Consider the following 23,080-nt stretch of genomic DNA (forward strand, 5'->3'; position numbering starts at 1 on the left):
CCAGCAACACAGGGCGTAAGGCCAGAGGGGCAGGGGACACACCCAGGACGGGACACCAGTCCGTCGCAAGGCACCCCAAGCAGGACTCGAACCCCAGACCCACTGGAGAGCAGGACCCAGTCCAACCCACTGCGCCACTGCACCCCCCCTTGAGCAAGGTACTTACCCTAAAGTGTTCTAGTAAAATTACCCAGCTGTATAAATCGGCAAATAATTGTAACCTCAACACTGCAAGTTGCTTTGGAGAAACGTGTCAGCTACATGAATAAATGTAAAACCTGGTTGGACTAAGGATCACTGTTACAAAGTAGCTCCATTTGTATTTAGCTAAGTATATATAATTTATACTGATATCTGATGACTGCACCTCTTCCTTGTCATCGATGGCTTAATATGGTGTGCCTCAGGGATCTGCATGCTGTCCATTATTGTTCTTACTCTATATGTTACCATTGGGAGATATTATTCGCAAACATAATTTAAGTGCCACACCCATGCCATCACCATAATCAGATACACCTGGTCCTGGCAAGATATAAGGCAAAAACAAACAGAGAAGGACGCGGAACCTTGTTCGCCGACCCAGCCAGCGCACTTGCTTGAGTCAGCCTGCTCCTCGCTTTCATCCTTGTTCCCAGTCCACCCGCCCGACTCCTTCTCCCGTGACCCTTACCTTCCTGTGTTTTGATCCGTGTTTTCGTGTTTGACCTATCGCCTGTACTCACCGACAACGATTCTGGATTCCCAATGAACGACGTTTGCAGTACAAAGACCCACGCCTGTCCCCGACCACGGTTCCTGTCCTGTCCCTCAAACTCCTGTGTGCTCCGCAATTGAGTCCGCCTTCTACTTCCGGACGAGAACATGGCATTAAGTTTTCACTCATATGCTGATGACACACAGCTATATGTTCTGTTTAAGCCTGACAACCTGCATGCGGTGTCTTTATCAAATTGTTTTACTAATATAAAATTATGGATGAGTAATACTTTATCTCTGAATGCCAGTAAAACAGAGGTACTTATAGTGGGTGGTGATGCCAAAACTCCTGACACAATCACACCAGTATTTACTGCTAATGGTATAAGCTTCAAGCATACAGACTGTGTTAAGGACTTGGGTGTTTTGCTGGATGGAAAACTGTTCTTTGTGTCTCACAGGGATAATCTATATAAGTAAATAGCAATAAGCACCTTTGTGTAAATAGCAAATAATAGCAATAAACACCTCTGTGAGATTCTTAGTCTTAGATCCTCCCGTGCTGTTGGGCACATTGGGCGACGAAGTCTCTCCACCTCTGCCGGTCCTCTGCCAGTGCTTCAGCTTTGTTCCAGGATACGCCAGCGAAACTTAATATTGTTGATGAAAGTTCGACGCCAGGTGGTGCGGGGACGGCCCCGGCCACGCCTGGCCCCTGGGGGGCACCAGTGCATTGCCACCCGGGGAATGCGAGGTCGTTGCATTCGTAAAATATGTCCAGCTAGCCTGAGTCGTTGTTGCGTGATTGTAACTTGAAGGCTGCTGGAATTTCCCCGGCGCAAGACTTCTTCGTTGGTAATGCGGTCGATGTACTGGATCTTAAGAATCCGCCGGAGACATTGTTGCTGGAATGCATTTATCCTGCGAACAGTGTTTGCCGTTAGCTTCCAAGTTTCGCATGCGTAGATTGCGGTCGGGACGACAATGGAGGCGTATAGTTGTAACTTAATCTTGAGGGAGACTGAAGCTGATGTCCAGATGTGCTGGAGGCGACGGAACACGGCCGAAGCTTTCCCGATCCGGCACCGGACATCTCTTTGCGATTATTGATTCTTATATTCCAAGACGGCGTCTTCGTTCATTGGAAGCAGGTTACCTTAAAGTACCTCTGTATCAATAAGATCTCAGTAGGAGGGTATGCCTTCAGCTATAGAGCACCTAAGCTCTGGAATAGTCTACCAGTTACGCTTAGAAATGCCCCGTCTGTCTCAGCCTTCAAATCCAGGCGAAAGACTTAGATGTTCACTCGAGCATATCACTAAGCAGTGTAATTCCTGCTGGCTGTGCTTTTTTTCCTTCTGTATTAACCTCTCTAATCTCTTTAAGTCATCATTTACTAATAATTTCTTGTTGAGCATCGCTTTTCTATGATAAGACATGAGGAGGCCTGCTGGCTGTCATACCAGCACCCAATTCTGACTGAAGCTGATGACCACCTGCCATGATGGATGAGACGTACCTATGTGAACTGAGATATCAAGTTAACACAAAGTTTACGATGTTATTAGTTACTAATTGACTGAAAAGTTTTTTATAATCTAAAATGCCCAGGAGGGGTAAGCAGATACTCGTGCTTGGACCCCCAGAGTTTATTCTCTCACCACCTTCATCGCTAAGATCATCAGCTCATCGGGCTCCTCTGGCTGCTAACCAACTTCTTTCAAAACTGCTCTCATTTTACCACTGGTAAAGAAACGCTCTCTGGATCCTAACTTGGTCCAAAACTATAGGGTAATCTCCCTCCTCTCCTTCCTGTCTAAAACTCTAGAACGAGCAGCCTGTGATCAACTTTCTGAATTACTCACCCAGAACCATCTCCTCGATGGATATCAGTCTGGATTCAAAGTTGGTCACTCCATGGAGACAGCACTCCTGGCAGTGTCTGATGCTCACCAGTTGGCTAGAGTGGCCTCCCTCCCCTCGGTCCTCATCCTCCTTGACCTGTCTGCAGCATTCGACACTGTCAATCACCAGATTCTACTCTCCTCTCTTAGTCAGCTTGGGATGAAAGGAACAGCACTAAGATGGGTTGAGTCCTATGTATCTCAGAGATCCTATCAAGTGGTCTGATGGGGCTCCCGTTCTTCTCCTCTGCCTCTCTCAACCGGTGTCCCACAGGGTTCTGCACTGGGTCTTTTTCTATTCTCGAGCTACACCTCCTGCCTCTGCCCTGTCATAGGCTCCTATGGATCCAAATACCACTGCTATGCTGATGATACCCAGCTCTTCCTCTCCTTTCCACCTGGAGTATCAGACATTTCTGCACGCATTGCTGCCTGCCTGTCAGACATCTTTGGATGGATGTGTGATCACCACCTACAACTGAACCTTTCCAAAACAGAGATTTTACACCTCCCAGCTGGCCTGTCTTCTTGTCATGATCTCTCAGTCAAACTGGACAACTCACTCATTTTGCCTACCTCCTCAGCTAAGAGTATGGGAGTGATGATTGACTCAAGTCTATCTTTCTCTCAGCACATTGAAGCCACAGCCCGGACCTGCAGATACAACCTGCATAACATCCACAGGATCCATCCTTACCTCACAACCGACTCTGTGCAACTACTTGTCCAGGCTATGATGATATCCTGTCTGGACTTCTACATCTCTCTCTTGTCTGGCCTTCCTGCTACTCCCATCAAACCTCTACAGCTGATACGGAACGCTGTTGTCTGAGTTGTGTTTGACTTGCTGAAGCACTCGCATGTATCTGCTAAATGAATAAATGTAAATGTACTAATGGCTCTACTATATATAGAATAGTAGCTAAATGGAAAATTTTGTAGATTTTTTTATTGTTGAAAACTGAACTTTGCACTTTTCATTTTCCACTGTTCACAGACAATATGGCGACATATAACAAGCAAAAAGTAATATGTAAATTTGCCTGCACCCTGCAAAAATGTAATCAAAACTCAATTCAGCACAGAAAATTGCATTAACAGAGGCCATAAAGTCATAAGAAATTATGTTTTTCAGATCAGCATTTTCATCCTAAGCTAAATGATTTTTCATGAGAAAAATCTCCACAGTATCATACTGTACTCACAAACCCATACATCTGTCCTTCACATCCTTCAAATGCCTACTGGTGTTCACCTGTCAAGCTACTCTTCCCCTGAGAAAGGATGAGTCCGGACATGCACAGAAGGAGGAAATGGCAAACCACTGCTGATCTTTCCTTGCCTGGAAAATCACCAAGTGGTCACCAGGAGCTGGATTTGATAGCTGGCACCCCCTCCCCCCCGTCCCCACACACGCACACACACGCACACTCACACACACACAAATAAACAAAAAAATATAAATTCAGTGCTCCACCACCCTCTGAATAATCTTGGTTTGTTTTCAACTCACATTTTCTAAATCCTCACACACCATACGTTACGTTATTTTATTTACATTATTTATTTAGCAGACACTTTCCTCCAAAACAACTTCCAGTGAACTCTCTGTAATGTCATCAACCCATACCTTATTCATCAAGGTGATTTACACTACTATATACAGTACTTACATTGAGTTAGTCATCCACACATCAGTGGAACACATTCTATCACTCACACAGTATTAGTGAACCTGAACAGCATGTCTTTGGACTGTGGGAAGAAACTCATGCAGACATGGAAGAACATGCAAACTCCACACAGGCTGAGCGGTTATTGAATCTATGTCCTCTTGCACTACCCAGGCACTGTGAAACAGGAACGCTACTTGCGGTGGCGCTGTGTGCCACTGTGCCGCCACACCAGTATTTATTATGGAAAAATGGACATAAGAAAACTGCTTATGTGGATCCGAAAGTGCCCTGCGATGACCTTCTGGGTAGGGGGTATTACTGTAATTTGGAGAACAAATTCATCAACAACTGTGTTCTCAGTCACAGATAAGAGGGAACGCACAGTCACTGTGTACACTGAACACTGAGGTTATCAGCCAACTGTACATAGTACATCCGAGTTGACACCCTATCCGGTTGAGATTGCGCCAATATCAGTATCAATGAGGTGATTACACGAATCCAGACTAGGGTTACACACAGCCTAGGTGCACGATAGTGGGTAGTGCTTTAACAGGGCACACAAGCTCTTGTTCATCACTGTAGAAGCGCAAGAAATGGATATTAGGATCATCTTATGATCAGGCAGCAAAGATGGCTGTATGGCACCTGGAGAAGTAGCTCCATCTTTGGCTAGTCAAACACGGTAATTTCTGCAACCGGGAAGAGTCCCACATCATATTACCTACCTGTGCATCCTCATGCATTACCTCACCACCTGTCATATGTTGAGCTTTGGTACACAGACCTCATCTGCGATAACATTTCATAAACATGCTTTTTCCCCTCCCTAGACAACTCTCAGCAGTTCACCTTGAAAGATGGATTGGCTCAGATAAAAGATACAGTAGAGCCTGTGTATGGTGTCCCTCGCTCCCTCAGAACACCACCTGGATCTCTCGTTCCATCTGGGAGAGAGACAGATAAGCAGAGAAAAGAGAAACGCTGTGGTCTGCCGAACAGGCGCTGCAAGCGATACCTGAGGCCCTGTCCCCGAGCTGCTCAGAGTCCGGTACTGAGGAATCCCAGTTGGTCCGGCACCGCCTGCACTGGATATGCTGCAAATTGCTGTAATAAGGGCTGAAGATGAGCTGCTTGCCACAACTTTCGATCTTAAGATACAAACTTAAACATCTGAAGCTGCACCAGGAATTTTTTAATGGGTCCTTGAATATATTGGAAGTATTTTGTTCTAATGAGGAGCATTTGAGATGACTGCTTTTTAAACTTCCAGCAGACAAAAAATAAATGCATATAACTGTAATGCAACAAAAGCAAGAAAAAAAAATGAGCCAGTTGAAAGCTGAAACTTTTGACAACGTTTTGCTTCTAAAGTCTCCAAATTAATTTAATCCACTTCTTCTTTAGTCATGTCCAAAGGAAGACCTTGGAGTAAGTTATCTAAGCAAGAGCTGAACCTTGATTTAAAAAAAAAACAAACTCAATGCTGTAGCAGAATGAGGCAACACGTGGTTATTAAAGTAGAGCCCTGCCCAGCTTCACAGTCTACGAAAGACCCACAGTGCGAGGAGGTACTATGTAGCAGAAGAGGAAGTGTTGTGTGTCCTTTAACCTGGTTACCTAAACACTATCTTTGGACTATCCTACCTTGCTATATGGATCACCAAAATCTTGAAGACCGCAACACAAAGGAGATCCACCTTGATCTCATCTCCACAAAAAGACTGGTTTAGCATCCGGAGAGCAATTATTCTCCATTTTCTTGTGGTTCCTGGCAGTATCCCCTGCTGTGTCCCCTGCTGTATCCCTCCAGTATCCCGGACTGATTAAGATATCGTACTCACATCCATAGTTGTTGGGGGAATGGCTCAAGGGGACTGGCACGTCTTTCATTACAGGACTATGTGTTCATTGTGTTACACAGTGGTCCTTCGACAAACAGTGCCCCTTCTAAGTCCTCCAGTCCCCTCATATCCTGCCCTCCTGCCCCTCTTCTCCATCATGTGTTAGAGTAGGGTCAGCGCCAGCGAAAGGTCCCAGAGTAGGCTAGGCTCCAGGAGGCCTGAGGCGTACTCTAAGAAGCAGCCCAATATGGTTGATCTCACCAGGAACTCAGTCATACTGGATCCATGTTCAACCTATCCTTCAGCGAAACTGTGAAATGAAGCCTTTCACAGGGCCGGCAAGGAGGCGGTCCAGGAATTTAGCTCAGCAGGACACATGAGGATGGAGAGAAAAACAAAGCTTGCGCAATGAATGAAAGGCAGCTCTCAGGGCAGTAGCCAAGAGGTCCAGCTCAGACAGGGCAACACAGTGATCCATCGTGAAAATGTCAGCCCTCTGACCTTCCACTGACCCTCCTGTGAAGAATTTTGCTTCTGGTACTATTGGAAAGCTTTTTTTACTTTGTCTTTAATGCATGATGCCAGTGCTTTTGTCCCCCTCTACAGCTACGATTCATGAGAACAAAGCATAGCGTTCAAAACCCCCACCCCTCACACTCCATTTCCCCCACTTCTCTGTCCCCATCTGTCACGCCTGGCCTCCCCAAAACCACCCCATGATGGGATTGCTCTATGTATATTATATATTTTATATACTGTAGACAAACCTCCAAACCATAGACAACCCAAGGGCATTTGAGTTGAGTTGTCTTAATGAGAAACCATGTGTCTGGATGAAATTATGGATATGAAGGTTGGGTTGAGTCAATTAACAGGTCTAATATGACTGAAATGTAGATGTGCTTCTCAAGGTGAGGCGAGTAAGGAGGGTTAATCTGCCAAGGCTCCACAGGGACACAACATACACAATCACTTTGCTGTGCGCTCCTTTAGATGCGAGAGAAGCAGCACACCTGGAGACGCAATTCTGCTGCAGAAGATAATGGCTCATAAACAAATAATTATGCCGCATAGAAACAAATCAGCGGAATTGATTCCCTGTGAGGACATATTGCAATAGGACCTGATCGATGGGGAGTAAACTGAGGGGTTCTTCAGAGTAATGGTATGCCTTTCTCAAACACACCAACGCAAACACACACATACTCCATAAACTTGACAACCAGTCCCTTCACAGTGCAACTGCACAACAATTGAAGCTAATTTTGCTAGTGTTTGGATTCTCCTGTTCTTCTTTCAGTGCAATACCAACTAATTTAAACAAGACACTAACCGTAGGCCACCAAAACAAGGTCATAAATAAAGGCACAGGGTACTGTTTGGCAAGCTCCGCATTACTCACTGCATATGATGTCTTTAGTTTTCCATTTCATTGTCATGAAAGCACAGACGCACCTCTGTATCCCTGAGGATGCCGAATTTCTAAACTTTTGAAGAAAGATGTTTGTCTCGTACATTTTTTTGCAGAACAGCTGACACTGTAGCCAGTGCCTGCAAATAATAACGTACCAATGAAACCTCTACATTCCATCCTCTTCTTCTCTTTTTCCTAGAACAGTGACAACTGCACCATTAAACTTATTTCAGAAAGGGGCAGAAATTTAATTACACCAGAAAAGGTAATGGAAGAAGAAAAATAAGTGGGGTACTGTGTTTCTCAGGGGGCTGGAGGGTTTCATGTTCAGAGGTAGCATAAATTGCTCAGCACTCTTACAACTAGATGCAAATCTGCCAACTAAAAGAGAGAAAACTGCTTTTTCAGGAGTCAATTATTTTGCCTGCAAAAATTCATCTCTTGGGGAAGGGGCTGGGGGTAGACTTGAAGAGCTATAACTGAAGAGATGGAGGCAGGGCTCCATGCTGCTTTTACTATTACATGCCAACCATCATCCTGGCTGAGAGCCCATCCCCCACATTATGGGTCATGTAGTTTTTTTTTGCATGTATCGTAAAAGTGTTTGCAAAAAAAGCATACACACAAGAAACTGGTATGATGACACATCCAGCCCAAATTTTCTCCCTCAAACTCTGAGTACAGACTTCTGTTTTAGTTTTGTAATCCACAAATCATTTTAAGGCAACTTGGACTAGGAAAACAGTAAAAACAACAAAAAGAAATGATTACATCAATGCAATGCGCTGAGGTCCTTTGCTTGATTTTGGGAGAGGGGGTCAGTTCACTATGACCCGGGGACTCTCATTTTGTCGTTTCAGGAGCACTCATGTATGTACGTATGTATTTGTCTTCACAGAACTTTAATTCAGGAGTGTGGAATTTCAGTCCCATGCAGCTCGATTCAGTGCTTATAGTCACATGCACTGCAATCTGGAGACCACAAAAAGTGGACCATATTCCACTAGGAAAGGGGGGAGTAATCCAGACTACTGTTAACAACTGAGTTTCTGCTGTTTTGGAAATGCAAACAAAGACATTTTGTGAGCAGCAGGTACCATTGTGGTTACTGACACAGGCTGGTAAACGAAAGGTTGCCAACCGTAGTTTCAGAATGGGTGCACTTATAGTACCCTTATATTATAGTTTGCTTTAAATAATACTGCCAGCTGGGCAAGAAGAAACAACATAAAAACAAACGGAAATCATGAGACCTCTAGATGTTGAGTACATGGCCATAATGATGAGAGTTCAAACATGCAAAATTTTTAAAATCTGATTGTGAGACATTGCATTGAGCAGGTAACAGTAATAAACTGCTCCATCCTGCTAAAACAGCAGTTGCTGAAACAAGTTTGATTGTGTTTGCAGCCAATTCAATGCATGCCCATCATTACCTGTGGCCCAAAGAAGAGCTTTGGTTGTTTTAGTTGAATTCATAAAAGGCTCTTTGAGAACACACCAACTTACCAAATATCTCAAAAAAGGTCTCTGAACAGTGGAATGAAGCGTACGCATTTTACCTTTCTATTGTGACGTTACCTTTTATTGTGTCACCACAGATTTTGCATTCAAGTTTTTTTCAGAAAGCGCTAAAGAGAAATAATAACTAGAGAGCAAACTCCTAACAAATAAACACTAATTCAATTACTGCGCACAAGTGTTTAAATGTTGTTTACTCATTCATTGAAAGTTGGAAGACACATTGACGATGAGCCGTGCCACACTGTTGGTTTGCTGGCATTTCAAAGTGAGCCGGCGGTTACAGGATTGTTCCTGCAGCAACCATCCTGCCGCGTTCCAGGACCCAATTGTTCTGACACCATAATTACACAAGAATTGGATCCCTGGATCGCCAACGTATCATTACGGTCCTGTTTGAACCCAGGACAGAATAAGCAACACTGCCCTGCGGCCATGTCCGGGCGCCCTCCGTTGTCCCTGCCAGCCTTGGCTCTCCTGGCCAAACATTTTTCTGCTTTAAAAACGGAGTTCCGAAATAAAGAACTGGATCTCGTACACTTTGGCAAAGTATTTTTAGCGCTTCAATTTACAGAATCTCTCAGCATGAGCCAGACATGTGAATCCCATTTCGTTTCCGTAGCCTCCCGAAGCACAGGCAGGCTTTTGACCGAAAGAGCTGTAAGGCGGCTCCCTCAGTGGACACGTTTGGCCTCGATGAGCAGAGGAGGGATATACACAACAGCTCCTTCACCCAAAAGCCTGAAAACAAAGAGGCTCACAACACAGGGACACTTTCAGCACAAGGGTGTTGGATCCCTACCTTTCAGTGAAGGATGCACTTCTGAACTTCATGAGGCATTTGGATATTCAGGTAATCTAAAGAAGTGTGCGTGCAAGTATCTGCTAGACAACAAAACAAGGCTGACTCATCGTTACACAGAAAACGCTTTAGCGAAAGCACACTATTACCCCAGTATCAGCAACATACACTACAGTGTGAGCATCATCATTGTCCTCTTTTGCGCCGTTCAGTCCCATTTGAGAGTACAGAGGACGAGCTGAACTGGAGGCTCACTAGCTCAATGGGTGCAGTAAATAAGGTCCCTCCGCCCCATTTTTGCTTGAATTGCTCTAAATGTTGGCCAGGCCTCCATGAAGCGACATCATTCAACAAAGTCCTAAAAAAGCTCTCCTTCACACAGTCCGTACTCTCAATGACATGACAATAAGAGCCTTGGTGACAGCTCAAGGCCGTCCCTAAAAAGCAGCCGACATCCAAGACCTCCCCCACCAACAATAAGGGTATAAAGAGAAAGAACGTTCTTTATCATCTGTTACCCCTCCTTTTCTAAAAATCATAATCCAGCACAGATAACAATGGATGAATACTGCTAATTCATTCAGTAAAGAATTAAATAAACTGCATTTTGCTCCGAACCACCTTGCTTCTCTGGTTTTGTGCAAAAGCCTCTGCCTGAAAACCTTTGAGCAGATTCAGTGACCCACACCGTAATAGAAGTTGCTCTCAGCTTAAGGCGACCGTATCATCGCAGAAATCTGGAGAGCACTGAGGAGTTGCCTGGCTACACCACACCATTAAATGGCGAATATCACATAATTAAAAGATTCATGTACGCTGGCACACAAATTTATCGCTCTGGCTCTGGAGTGGTATCAGTCTGACCACCTACAGAGAGTCCCTCGTGAAAGGGATCCAAACTGTGAGAGCCCCCCGCATCAGAGACTGGTGGTGCTCAGAGTCGACCCGGTGCAGATGAGATTACACACCTCAATGACTGCATTGAGACGGCGAAACGGAGGAGGAAGCTGGAATTCACCCTTCAGAACTCCCCGTTTTGGAGCAAAGCACAAAATCCATGGCAACAGCAGAAATAAAGAAGCCCGTGACTTACTGGCCACTTCCAGTGAGGCGTTGTGGCTCATGGCCTCCCCCAGGTAGTTGCGGGCAACACACACGTAGCTTCCCTCATCCGGCTTGCTCCGGCGTCCATGGACGATGCGCAGGAAGAAGAGCGAGCCGCTGGGCAACAGCATGCGGTGGGATCGCGGGTCATCTTTGTCCGTTTCCACGCGCTCACCATCCTTGTACCACTCCACCGTGGGCATGGGCCGCCCCTCCGCCTTGCAGTTGAGGGTGGCTGGCTCGCCCTTGGACACGATCAGGTCAGAGGGGTGCTCCACGATGCGGGGTGGGGAGTCCTCCTGGCGCAGACGGGATCCTGTGGGCCAGAAGAAAGGAGCGTTAACCAGGGGGTCATGGGTGCACGGCCCGTGTGGAAGAGAGGTTTTCGGCAGCCCTTCACTCACATTTACCAGAGGTTGGCTGAACACAGCCACAGTAAAATGCTGTCATTATTTCTTTGCTTGACAGACACTTTTACTCAAAGGAACATACAATTTCAACCATTCCAAGAGAAGCATATTTTATGGGAACAATCTGGTAGCTTGTTTCCAGGACAGCACTGCTCAGAGACTTCAACTGACAATCTTCACTTGACGAGTACATGTTTCCAACCACTGTGCTACTTGTTGCCAAGTTATTGTGTACATAAGGAAGATGTGTGTGATATTGCAGGCAATCTGGACCTTGCTTTACCCTTAGACCTTAAGTTAAAAAGCGGCAATGTTGTGTAGAAGTCAGTGCTTAAGGATTTCAGAAGTATAGTTTAGGCAAATCTTTACAGCTGTGAGGGTGTGTGGGTCTGAATGAGCCCACATGTTTGTGTTCACAGTGTATAAACAGCAGTCAGGCTCTAACAGGACACTGTTCGTTGGGCTCAGTGAGTCTGCGGCACCCAGTGTCACCTCTGCTGATGTCATGAGCCCAGCTTTTCCTCAGCAAGTACCAACAGCAGCCAGAGAGCCATTTGGAGACAGCACCACGGTAACACAGGGCTTCAGATTCCATCTACTCTGTCATTTGCACAGCGGACTGAGCGAATCACCTGCATGAGCCTCTAATTTGACACATGAAAGCGTGTGCAAGGTGAGGTCAGGGGTCAAACATGATGGAGGGAAACAACAAGAAAGACGAGTGAAGAGTGACTCACGAGACATGCCAAATCGAGACGTCGGCAAAGCACACAGTTGGTGCCAGAAAAAAAAAAAAAAGACAAGTAAATTGGGGTGGGGGAAGGGGGCATGAGGGAAAGGGCAGAAATAAAACCTGATGCCACCACCATCCCCATCCAATCCGTTGTCATTACTGCTGCTCAGAGTGCACTCAACTGTGTCAAAGACCTGGTATAAATGCAAATAAGCATGGCCTCGATCCAGCCTGGGGGGTTCACAATGAGGGAAGTAAGGTCTGGGTGTTTGGGGGTTGGGGTTTCGCTAATCCACATGTCCCATTGCCTTATTTGGCCTTTGAAGCACAATCGCATCCAATTAAAAGGCACACGGCCTAATAGGCTACACACAGCTTAAGTAATGTATCCGTCCCACCGTGCCGCGTTCCTCTGGACCCTTGGATGGAGGGTCTGCTGTTTAGTGTCAGTCAAACAGGACCTCATCCGATTTAACTCTCCCAACACACACACAAAACACACACACAGAATCCTCACTTTCAGCTTCTTGTCAGCGCTGTTAGTCATTAGAATTTCTATTTAAACTACCATTTTAATGAAGTTGTGTGACTAGGAGCTCTTCATCATTACCAATGCAACAATTTACACAGGCAAGGTGTCATGTTGTTGGGAGCACACCAGAGAAGATTATTTCCAGAAGAGACAAGAAGAAAAAAAGAGTCAGTGTACCTGGTGTAGCTGAGAATGAGGTTGAGAAAGAGGCTTGCTGTTGAATGTGAAACTTGAGCGCTAAACAGCAAGTGGTGAAGGCGGTAGTGGTCAGCACCGTGCTGCCAAGGCAGCGCTAATCAAGCCTGATCCGTAGCACCTCTCTTGCCTGGTCCTTCGAACCTGCAGGCCAGCACTCCTCCACGAATCTAACACGGCTAATGAAGGCGTAAAAGGGAAACCCAGGACTCGGTGCACCAGGGGCTGCTGGTAAGCAGCCAACGCACTATGTTTTATTTAAGAGTTCTTTGAACTGGCGGCACACTCCGCCATCCGTTCCTCCCCTTGTACGGCGTTTTCTCTGTAATATCCACTATGCTGCAAACAGACATGTTTCAAAGGGCTCATTAACAATTTAAATTCCACAAAACTCCAAAGGAACCAAAAATCACTGCCTTCTTTCTTGATAATGAAGCTCAGCTAACTTTGCTGTTTGAGAAGTTTTCTAACATTTGAAAAATCTTGACAGTTTCTTCATTTTGCCTTGTAATTCATACGTGTGCTAAATATAAGGGCAAAAGTTACGGACCATGTAGTACTCTACTGGCTGTAGCCCCACCAAAGCTCTTGGACATGTGTCTGTGTGTTTGTGTGTGTGTGTGTGTGTCTCACTGAACACACCACTCACAGTGTTGATTAAACGAGCCGTAGTAAGTCAAATATAACTATTGCATGAAGTCACACCGCACCTGGGCTCAATTATCATTGTAAAACTGAGATACGAACCCTGCCACTTTCACTTACTGTCTGCACACACTCACAGATGGGGCCATGTGTATGTTTGCAGGATACCTCAGGATGTGCTGTGCTAACACTCCTTAACTCCTTCTGCTGAAAAAAACCCAAAGTGTGAGCTTAGCACTCACAGCTCACCTCTGATCCCCGCTGACTGCCCCCTCAGTGTCCTCCCCAGGTGTGAAAGGCTCTTCCTTCAACTTCAACAGCCTCACAGCAGGAGGGTGTGAAGGGAGCAGTCGTTCTACTGTGGGAAAAATGGTCACACCTCCCCACAGTGTGTATCGCTCACAGTCTGTCAGTGATCCTTTCACCTCCCGCTTAACATGTCTCCAGCCCCCCCCAATAAGAGGCTTGGATCCGCTTTAAGCAAAAGGTAAACTGATGTTCGCGAACCAAGGTGATAGAAAGGGCGCCGTATCCAATCCACATGCACACCAACCCAGCAGATAGAGCAGATCTGAAGTACAGTCGTACCCTGAAACTCAGATTTCGGGATTTCTTTTGTCTTTACAGTCTAATTCTGTTTATCCCATTACAGGTTCAATTAACATCCATATAACACTCAAAAAATTGATTATTAAACGTACATATTTTGTCAGCATTTAAGTGTACAGTAAGCCACTAAAGCGCTGAAAGTGCAGGTAGACAGTGAACACTGTTATTGTGGAATTAATTAAGGGAAACTGTGCTTTTACCATAGCCAGTGTTATAACCAGTGACTTATTAAAGTACACACACACACATTTTCTGAACCGCTTGTCCCATACAGGGTCGCGGTGAACCAGAGCTTACCCGGCAACACAGGGCGTAAGGCCGGAGGGGGAGGGAACACACCAAGGACAGGACACCAGTCCGTCACAAGGCACCCCAAGCAGGACTCGAACCCCAGACCCACTGGAGAGCAAGACCTGGTCCAACCTACTGCGCCACCGTACCCCCCCTTATTAAAGTAATTGTGTCTTTATTCATGATATTTGATAATGGGTGCTAAAAGTTCACAAACATAAAAAATTGTGCTGTTGAAATTAATGGTCATTGTGTCTGATGGGAGACTTCACCTTACAAAGACTTTGTAATTGGGGATAAGACTGTACGCCGGAGATGTCAGCCTGCTTTCAGCTCAGCTCTGTGGATTCAATCACCAGTCCAGTGGGCGGGGACAGCATATGTGAGCCCAAGTGAGATGTTTGGAAAATTTCTGAAAAGTCAAAGACCAAAAGCAGATGTTTTTGGAGAGGAAAAAAAAAAGAAGAAACCTTTGTTGTCCAGAAATGCCTACCAGCTTTCATGACTTACCTGATTTATTGCTTTAAAAGTAAGAGGATGCAATTTTATTTGCTTTTATTGCAGGCAAAAACAGTGGCGTGATTTACGGCAACTTTAAGGAAGAGCCCCACAAAGAACCGTAATTTAGCTGGCAGTTTCTTCACAGTGAAACAAAATGTATGTATTCACCTGTGTTGTAAACTGATCCCAGGACCCCTGGCCCACACTGCAGCACACGCAACACACGGTGCAGAGGCGGGGCTTCTCACACCCGATTGCATCCTTCCCAGTCCAATGTGCAGTGGAGCCACAGCCCAAAAACACTAATTTGTGAGTCACCCTCCCTGTACAGCTCCCATATGTCAGATGTCCAGTCAGGGATTTCACTTTAGGAATCCAGGGTGACATATACTGCCAGAGGGGGCAGTCGCTCCGCAAGTGGGCCTGAGTTGGGGGACTAATGTAAACTAGAGCCAACTAGATCCATAAGCTATAGTGCACATGTAATTACCGCAGCAGGCAAGTAAGGTGTAGAGGACCAGAGTGCAGAATGAGAGCTGTGGGTGCAGTGTGGTTGTTTTCAGAGTGATGGTCATCTTGTTAGCCTACGAAGGGAGTACAAGGTGGGTGGGGGAGGATGGTTAAGGAGTAGGCTGTGAGAGTTTTGCTGCGGGCATTGTATCGATTGGCGCTCTGAGTGGGATTATCTCTCGCTCTCCCTCTCTCACACACACACGGTTTTTTTTTTTTTGCTTTTTGGTTGGAGGAGGTGGAAGAAGATGACTGAGGCAGAGGGGGTTGGATGAAGGCAGTGGGGGGGGGAGTACACTGAAGAAAACCAGGCCTCTCCTTTGATCAATACAGAAGCAAGGTAGCCCTCCGATGAGAAACAACAGGAGCCCGTAAGGCTAGAAGTGTGTGTGTACAGAGACTCTCTGAACAGTTTCCACAGTAAGCACACACTCTGTGTGTTACGAAATATACCAGAAAATTTAACCGAGACAGCAGGGAGAGAAATACAAACGGACAATGAGCAGAGGAGCTACAGGAACTACCCAGGAAGACTAGTATGTGCTCCATATGAAGAAAGGTCAGGCTCCCCTGTTCCCTCTGGACAGAAACACACACCCACCACTAATGATTGTAATAAACTAAAGATCCACTCAGTCCCACCGGAATGGGAACAATATCACCTCCCTTTACACTCGCCACTGCCTAGAGAAGCAGAAAAACAAGTTGTTTAGAAGGTGATCAATATTTAAACAGAGTCTTCCTGCACTGTGCTGCGTCACACACTCAGTGGAGACGTGTGTGTAATGTGGTTGATGCAGCAGATATGCTCCGAGGGAGAACGAGTATGAGGCGGATCTGTGTATCAAACCCCACATCCAGGAGAGCGGAGCCGCGAAGCGCAATTAAAAACCCATGTACCTCCAAGGCAAAGTCATGCATTTTACATTTTCATTAGGATTACCGGCGAGCGATGCGGTGCTGGGGGGGTAAAGTAGGGAAGCGCGAGGTGTTGTCATTGTCAGGTAAGCCCCACAGAAACAGAGAAGCGCACACACAGGCGCCAGGGTGCCCTCAGACAGCAGACACACACCGAATGATATGTTCCTATAGAACAAGAGGTTGCATGATGACAAGTATAGTTTTTTATTCACTGTCTGGATATTATTTAAATGTTTCACTCATTCATATGTTTCTAAGCACAAAACAGTCCTAGCAGATGTCAGTCTGGCCAACGCCATCCAGCAATTAAGAGTTTCTTTATTAGTACCAACTGCAGTGTCAGTTATTCCACTCTGCTCTGTGTGAGTGAGTGTGTGTGTGTGTGTGTGTGTGTGTGTGTGTGTGTGTGTGTGTGTGGAGGGGGGGGGGATATAAGCTGAAGCTTCCTCTGCTCAGACACCCCCACATTGTGCTGTGGCTGTGAAAGGGAGCGCAGATAAGGGAGCTGGTCAGCACACCATTGTCCATCATGTGAGTAAGTAGTGATTAAGGGAGTTGAGGAGCGTAGAGCATTGCCAAGGCCATGTTCAAGATTTGGGTTAAAGGCAGCTAATCAAGAGTCGCTTGCACCCAAGCCCCTGAGAAGGGCTAGCGGAAACACGCCCCTCTGTGCTGTGTCTGTAACCAGATCTGGGCCCGGGAGCATGTGTTGAGCCTCTCAAACAGCAGGAAGCAGAGATGTGGTGCGTGTGTGTGTCTGTGTGTGTGTGTGTGAGAGCGGGAACAGCACGGAGTGGAATGATCTACTCACAGCTGGTTCTGCTGACAGCAGTTGGAGGAGCAGAGGAAAAAGGATCCACCCCGAGGTAAAGGAACCGCAAAAGTGCGATTACATCGCCCACAAATGGGAAAGCGCAGTGACACATTCGAGTGTGCGGGCGGGCGTGCGTGCATGCATGTGTGTCTCATTGTCAGGGTACCGTGCCCAGGAATGAAGGACACAAACACCTCTGCTGGTCGGGTCTCATTCCAACTGCTTCAAATGTTACACTGGAGTATCTCTTTCAGTCCTTGAGAGGAGGATTAAAGGTTTAGGTGTGATTAGATCATTCTGTATGCGTAAGTGTGTGTGTATATGTGTGTGCACGCACACGCATGCATACACCCATCTCTGTGTGACAAGCTGCTGCTATTAATGTTACTTGTTGTTGCTGCTTACCTATTTCTAAGGTGTTACTAAAATACCGCGTCGGGATCTGTGAGCTCCTAACTTTTAAGTGTCTGGAGAAACATGTGTGTGTGCTAAAGCAATAACTGAGGTGAGGTGCGGAGCAGGGGTAATACGAGCACACACACATTTATATGGGAAGAGAGTGAAATACATCTTTAAGCCACTTTTATCTTCCGTCTCTGTTTACCAAGAGGCAACGAATCTCAAGCGAGATGAAGCGAGAACTCAAAGAGGGACGTGAACCACTAATGATCCTGAACGAAAGCGCCGGCTGCCATACGAAACATACTTTTTGCAGGCACGCCGAGAGGAAACCTGACGCCACATGGAAGAGGGAGAAGGGGCGCTCTCACTCAGCACACGTCCAAGTCTCAACGGGACACATGCACGGAAGGCAAATGAAAATGTTCCCTGCAAAAATGCTCCCAAGTGCTCTCGCTTAAGAGGCTCGCCTGTGTACAGTACTGTGTACAGTGTGTGTACCAAACTGTGTGTGTCAGGGCCTGAAAGCATATACACACTGTACACATATTTCACTCTCTTCCCACATAAATGTATGTGTGTGTGTGTGTGTGTGTGTGTGTGTGTATGTATTACCCCTGCTCCACACCTCACCGCAGTTATTCCTTTAGCCAGTAATCCTGCTCACGCCCATCTCGTCACCACTTAGGTCGCTGTGCAAATGCCCTTCATGTTGGATGTACTATGAAATGCTACAATTTGTACTTTATTTTCACACACCGTTTCTAGCGCCTTTCATAGTTTTACACTGAAGGTCCTGCGAGTGTGTGGAGTTATAGTGTATGATTACAACAGACTGGAAGGTTTCTTTCTCACACACAAAGACACAGACACACACACACACACACACACACACACACACACACACACACACACACACAGACACACCTCAGTCAAGGAGCAGTGCGCCCCGTACGCATACAGACAGACTCTCGCGAATAATGAGTAAATGTTACAAGCGCTGGCGAGAAGGTGGCTGTCAGCCGGAGGGAGTGACTGAGAAGCGAATCATTATTCATGAATTTGCGGATTCATTAGGCTTCCCTGGAAGGCGTGTGTGTGTGTGTGTGTGACACAACATCAAACGTGACAGCGGGTGACGGCAGGGAGCCCCGGTGCCCGAGAGTGTGGTGCCGTGGTGAGACACCTGAACCTGGGGCTGCCGGTGACTGCAGAACAGACCGCCATCTGATGTGACTGGCTGTGGAGAGACAGAGGTTCGATTCGTAGGTCCCACCGACAGTGTTTTGAGCACAGGGCTCGAAGGCCCACCTTGTTGAGGCATCCCTGTGGGTTTCGGCACCCAGGCTCTCAAAAAGGAACAGTCCCCAACGGGACAAACTTCCTGACCTGAGAGTGTGGCCCATTCCTAAAGAACCTCATTTGCTCTGCCCGAAAGAAGAGAGAAGACAGGTTCTGATGATCACCTTCAATACAGAAAATGGACTCATGGACTTTCATTGCCATCTCTCCAACTGCTCACACGAGTGATGTCTGAGGGGTAACCTGATCTAAACATCCTGTCTGAGATAAGAAGAGCAAAATAGAGGAGTAGTGACAGTAAGAAACAACAGAGCGATGAAATTGTGTGCAGTCCAAGGGAGGCAATGTGGGATGAGTTGTAGCACTCCGACATTCCAAGCTGCTCAACCAAATGTCATTACAAAGAAATGAAAGCTGCCGAGCGCCAGGAAAGGGCAGGAGGGCAGTTTGATGCCCAGGGGAGAAATATGCTGCCTTTTTTTTAAGACCTTATTAATTCTCAGAAATAAAACACGATTCACTCCGGGACCAATAGGACCATGTCGCTATGGATTGTGGGACACGAGCAGATGGAGTGTCTGGAATGGACTGCCTTGGCAGGAGTTTCCTCTTCTGCTCAAAAATGGTGAACTTCATATGGAGTGCACTGAAAGTTAGGAGTTTTACAACACGCTCAGTCACATGAGAAAAAAGTTTTCTCGGGGGGGGGATGGACATTGTCCAAGGGGTGCCGGTCCTTTTTGCCACGGGCCGGAGGTGTAACTGAAACGGCGAGTCCTTGGTGCAGGTGTGGTGTTGAAGCAAAGAGCTGAGGAAACGCACAGTGGAAGTGGGAGGAAGTGATCGAGTTGGCGCTTTCCACCAAAGCCCTCTTTCTAATAAGGCTTGAGCGATGGCAATTCAGTGATGTGTTGAAAAAGCTCCAGCTTCTTGGCAGGAGAGCAGTTCTACTGGTTAAGTGAATATGCAGGAGCACTTGTGTCCAGATGGAGCCGTAATGCTGTCCTAGCGTCGCCCATCCATATTCATGGAACCGCGCTCCTTCCGTCCAGGACAACGGTTCAATTCTGCTTTGCTGCTGCCCTAGGGATCAGGATCGGGCAGCAGGAGGAGACACGCGTCTTTAACCAGTTGTAATGCATTCGCACAACCCTTTGAAACGTGAAAAGGAAGTTTGTGTAAGATGTGCTGACCGTCTACATTCTGCAAGACCCAGGAGCATGTGTTGAGCCTCTCAGACATCGGCCTCACTTGCTGTGAGACAGGTCCACTCCAAGGATGCTCACGCAGTTTATTGCATGTTCCATGACAAATTTCATCATTATTCTTCAGGGATGCAAAAAAAAAATAAATACAAATGCACTGCTTTCCTTTGATAGAATCAATAACACAGGTGTTCCTGACCAGAAAGTATATTGAAATTCATATATTCTCTTTCTCTGATATTCATCCTTTTTTAAAATATCTCCATATTTCTCCAGTTGCTCACAACTATTCTAAATAAGTCAAAAAACTAATTTAAAATAAAAAGACAGCCACAAAATGTCCTAACAACATGGGGAAAAAATCTCATTAATTGCTGTAATGAATTAATCAACAATCTAAAGCCCTGATGGAATGAATAATTTAACACAGAATAAAATGTTCTGTGATCATTTGCAAATAAGGTTCATTAAATTCATTTAGGAAGCTTCTACTCCACATGTGGTGCATTATGGGAAATTATGTATATTAAAAATATACTTAAGATAAAATTAAAATCATTCATTATGCAATTATGGAAAATTGCATAACATTTTAATTAACAGACATTGTGTTCTTCCTATTTCTATTTCTTATATCTAAGAACAACGGTCACTTCAATGGTATAATTGGATTCCAGATCCCAGGTTTAAGGTGTCACTATTATCCACAGTTCTATGCTAGGACCAATGCACTGTGGGATAAAGAGGAAAGTAAGTGAACAAACAAACAAAGAAGCAAATTAATTAATTGATTGATAGATTGATTAATCAATAAATCAATTGATGTTGGTGAGGATATCAACACCATGGACCATGAGTTAAGGTTCCACCAACCACATGAAACAGTGGTGACACAACCCTCCGAAAAAGATTAACGACAAACACATTTGGTAAACTGAAAACTGTTTTACAGTTATTCCTTCTGCCCCTCCCTCCCGCTACCCAAGCATCACCATTAAACACATACACAGCCCCTCTTCACACTGTTCTCCTCCCAAGACCACTGAACCCCAGTACATACTCAGGTTTCTACAGCCCCATGTCCCTCCTGTCCGCTGCAGCGCCACACCTCCCAAGGTCACCCCCACCCCCCCCCCACCCCCACCCCTTGCTGCGGCATTTCTGCTCTTGCGACACAGAGCACCGGGCAGCCAGTGCAGCAAGCGTGCTCGGATGGCATGCTACGGCAGGATGGAATATGGCACCCGAGGCCCTGTGCCAAAAAAAAGACGTGTTCTGTCATATAGCCAGGGTGCGCAAGGGACGCCACGCAGCACACAATCCAATGCTCTCCCAGTGTTATTGAGGAGCCGCCACATCTTCAGTTGCTTGAGCTTTGCTCCGCAGATGCCTTTATGTTTACTGAACTAGTATTTCACATACTTTGGCAATAATTTATATAACTCATGTTTTACACAACATTTTTTGTTGAGGACACAACAGCAGTCTTCTTGCCTAAGGCCCAGTGATGGCATCCCTTCCTGAAGCACACTTGCAGTGTCCTACATGAAACCCTCACACTGTGGCCTGTAACACACAGAGAGCTGAGAATGGGCTGTGTCGCAGGTTTAACATCATTACTGTGTGTTATGTGTTGCGTATTGCCTGCAGCATCACCATATGCAAATCAATGAAGGCTTTGAGAGGAGAGTGTCTCATATATGGGTTCAAGGTTTACGAAAAAAAGCGTACACACACACACACACACACACACACCCTAGGACAGATGGCAGCTGTAAGCTCTGCATGTTTCCAGGGGCCACACGAACCCATGATTTGAGAGTGGGAGAGGGTAGTGAAGTGCAAGAGGAGGTTAGAAGCACCGTCATCTCCAGACCATCATGGATCGGTCAGCCGCCATGTTTAAAAAGGGACTGTGTCGTGAGGCACGCCGTCCAACATAGAGTAAATATTTTTTCACATTAATGGGGAGGGGCATATCCTGCCAGAAGCCTGTGGAGCCTTCTAGAGCCGTGTGCTGAAGCAGACATTAAAAAGACATTTCCTCCGCTGGATGGCGGCCCGCTGAACTGGGCCATGCTCAGAACTTCTCTTCTTCCACTCTGCTCAGTTCGAAGCAGCTGGTTCCTGGTCCAAACAGTCTGCGAGCAGCATGTCCAATAAAAGTCTTACAGTTATACAGTGTGTGACCAGTGCGTGGTCCTCTCTTGACCACACTGATGAGGTACGCAACAATTACACACCGCTGGAGTTTGTGTTGGAGTACCGGAATGGTACACTGTACACTTTAAATGGTCACCCTGAAAAGATGCAGAGATCTCCTCCCAAACTCTTTTGGACATGACCCTGAGGACAGTTGTCTCCTTGCCTGGCAACCCTTACTAAATGCTGCTAATAAGCAGTTATCATACATTGTGTTTATTCATACAGTTTTATTGAATTAATTAACAACACAAAATGACTTTCAAAGGGTTTCTAACTGGATGGAATGAAAATAAATTTACATGAAAATGAGATATTTCACAAGCAAAGGTTTTCTCAGTGGCTACCATGGTAATGCTCTGCTGGGTAAGCTTCTCCAAGTTTGCTAAAATTATAGCCGTAACATTGCGTTCAGATTAGAGTGCGACTTCAACACAGGCTCCTTGTTGGTCTGCTTGACCCACAAGCACCGGACGTGAATGGACTTGAACATTATTGTATATATATTTTTTATTTTAAGCATTTATGGATGCTGTTTATCCACAACTATGCTACTTCAATGATTATTTCAACAGTAGTTCAAACTGTGCCAGGGAAGTAACTCAGTTATAACGCTGTAATATTTCTTTATCTGGGACACGGAAAATTTGGGAAGCAGTGCTATATGCGGATACAGACACTGCAGCTTCTGACCATTTCAGAGAAGAGAAGAGCAGCCTCTTCGCCATGTGTTTTATTTATTTACTTTTTATTTTTTTTACTTTTACCTTGCTCTGATTTCGTCCGAGTCCTCAGAACTTGGCACTCACTCAGGCTTCCTTCATCCCTCCAGCCTCTCTCAATCCCA

General features: G+C 45.9%; 1 protein-coding gene across 2 annotated transcripts in view; it reads right to left on the reverse strand.

Annotated features, from left to right (window-relative positions):
* Positions 1-23,080, reverse strand: part of robo1 (roundabout, axon guidance receptor, homolog 1 (Drosophila)) — a 178,147-nt gene that overhangs the window by 138,124 nt on the left and 16,943 nt on the right. For both annotated transcript variants that reach the window (XM_018758787.2, XM_018758786.2), the window contains exon 2: positions 10,954-11,280. In XM_018758787.2, the coding sequence (XP_018614303.2) occupies positions 10,954-11,280 (327 nt within the window). The remainder of the gene's footprint in view (positions 1-10,953; positions 11,281-23,080) is intronic.

The sequence above is a fragment of the Scleropages formosus genome, chromosome 10, assembly GCF_900964775.1.
Source record: "Scleropages formosus chromosome 10, fSclFor1.1, whole genome shotgun sequence".
Classification (NCBI taxonomy): Eukaryota; Metazoa; Chordata; class Actinopteri; order Osteoglossiformes; family Osteoglossidae; genus Scleropages; species Scleropages formosus.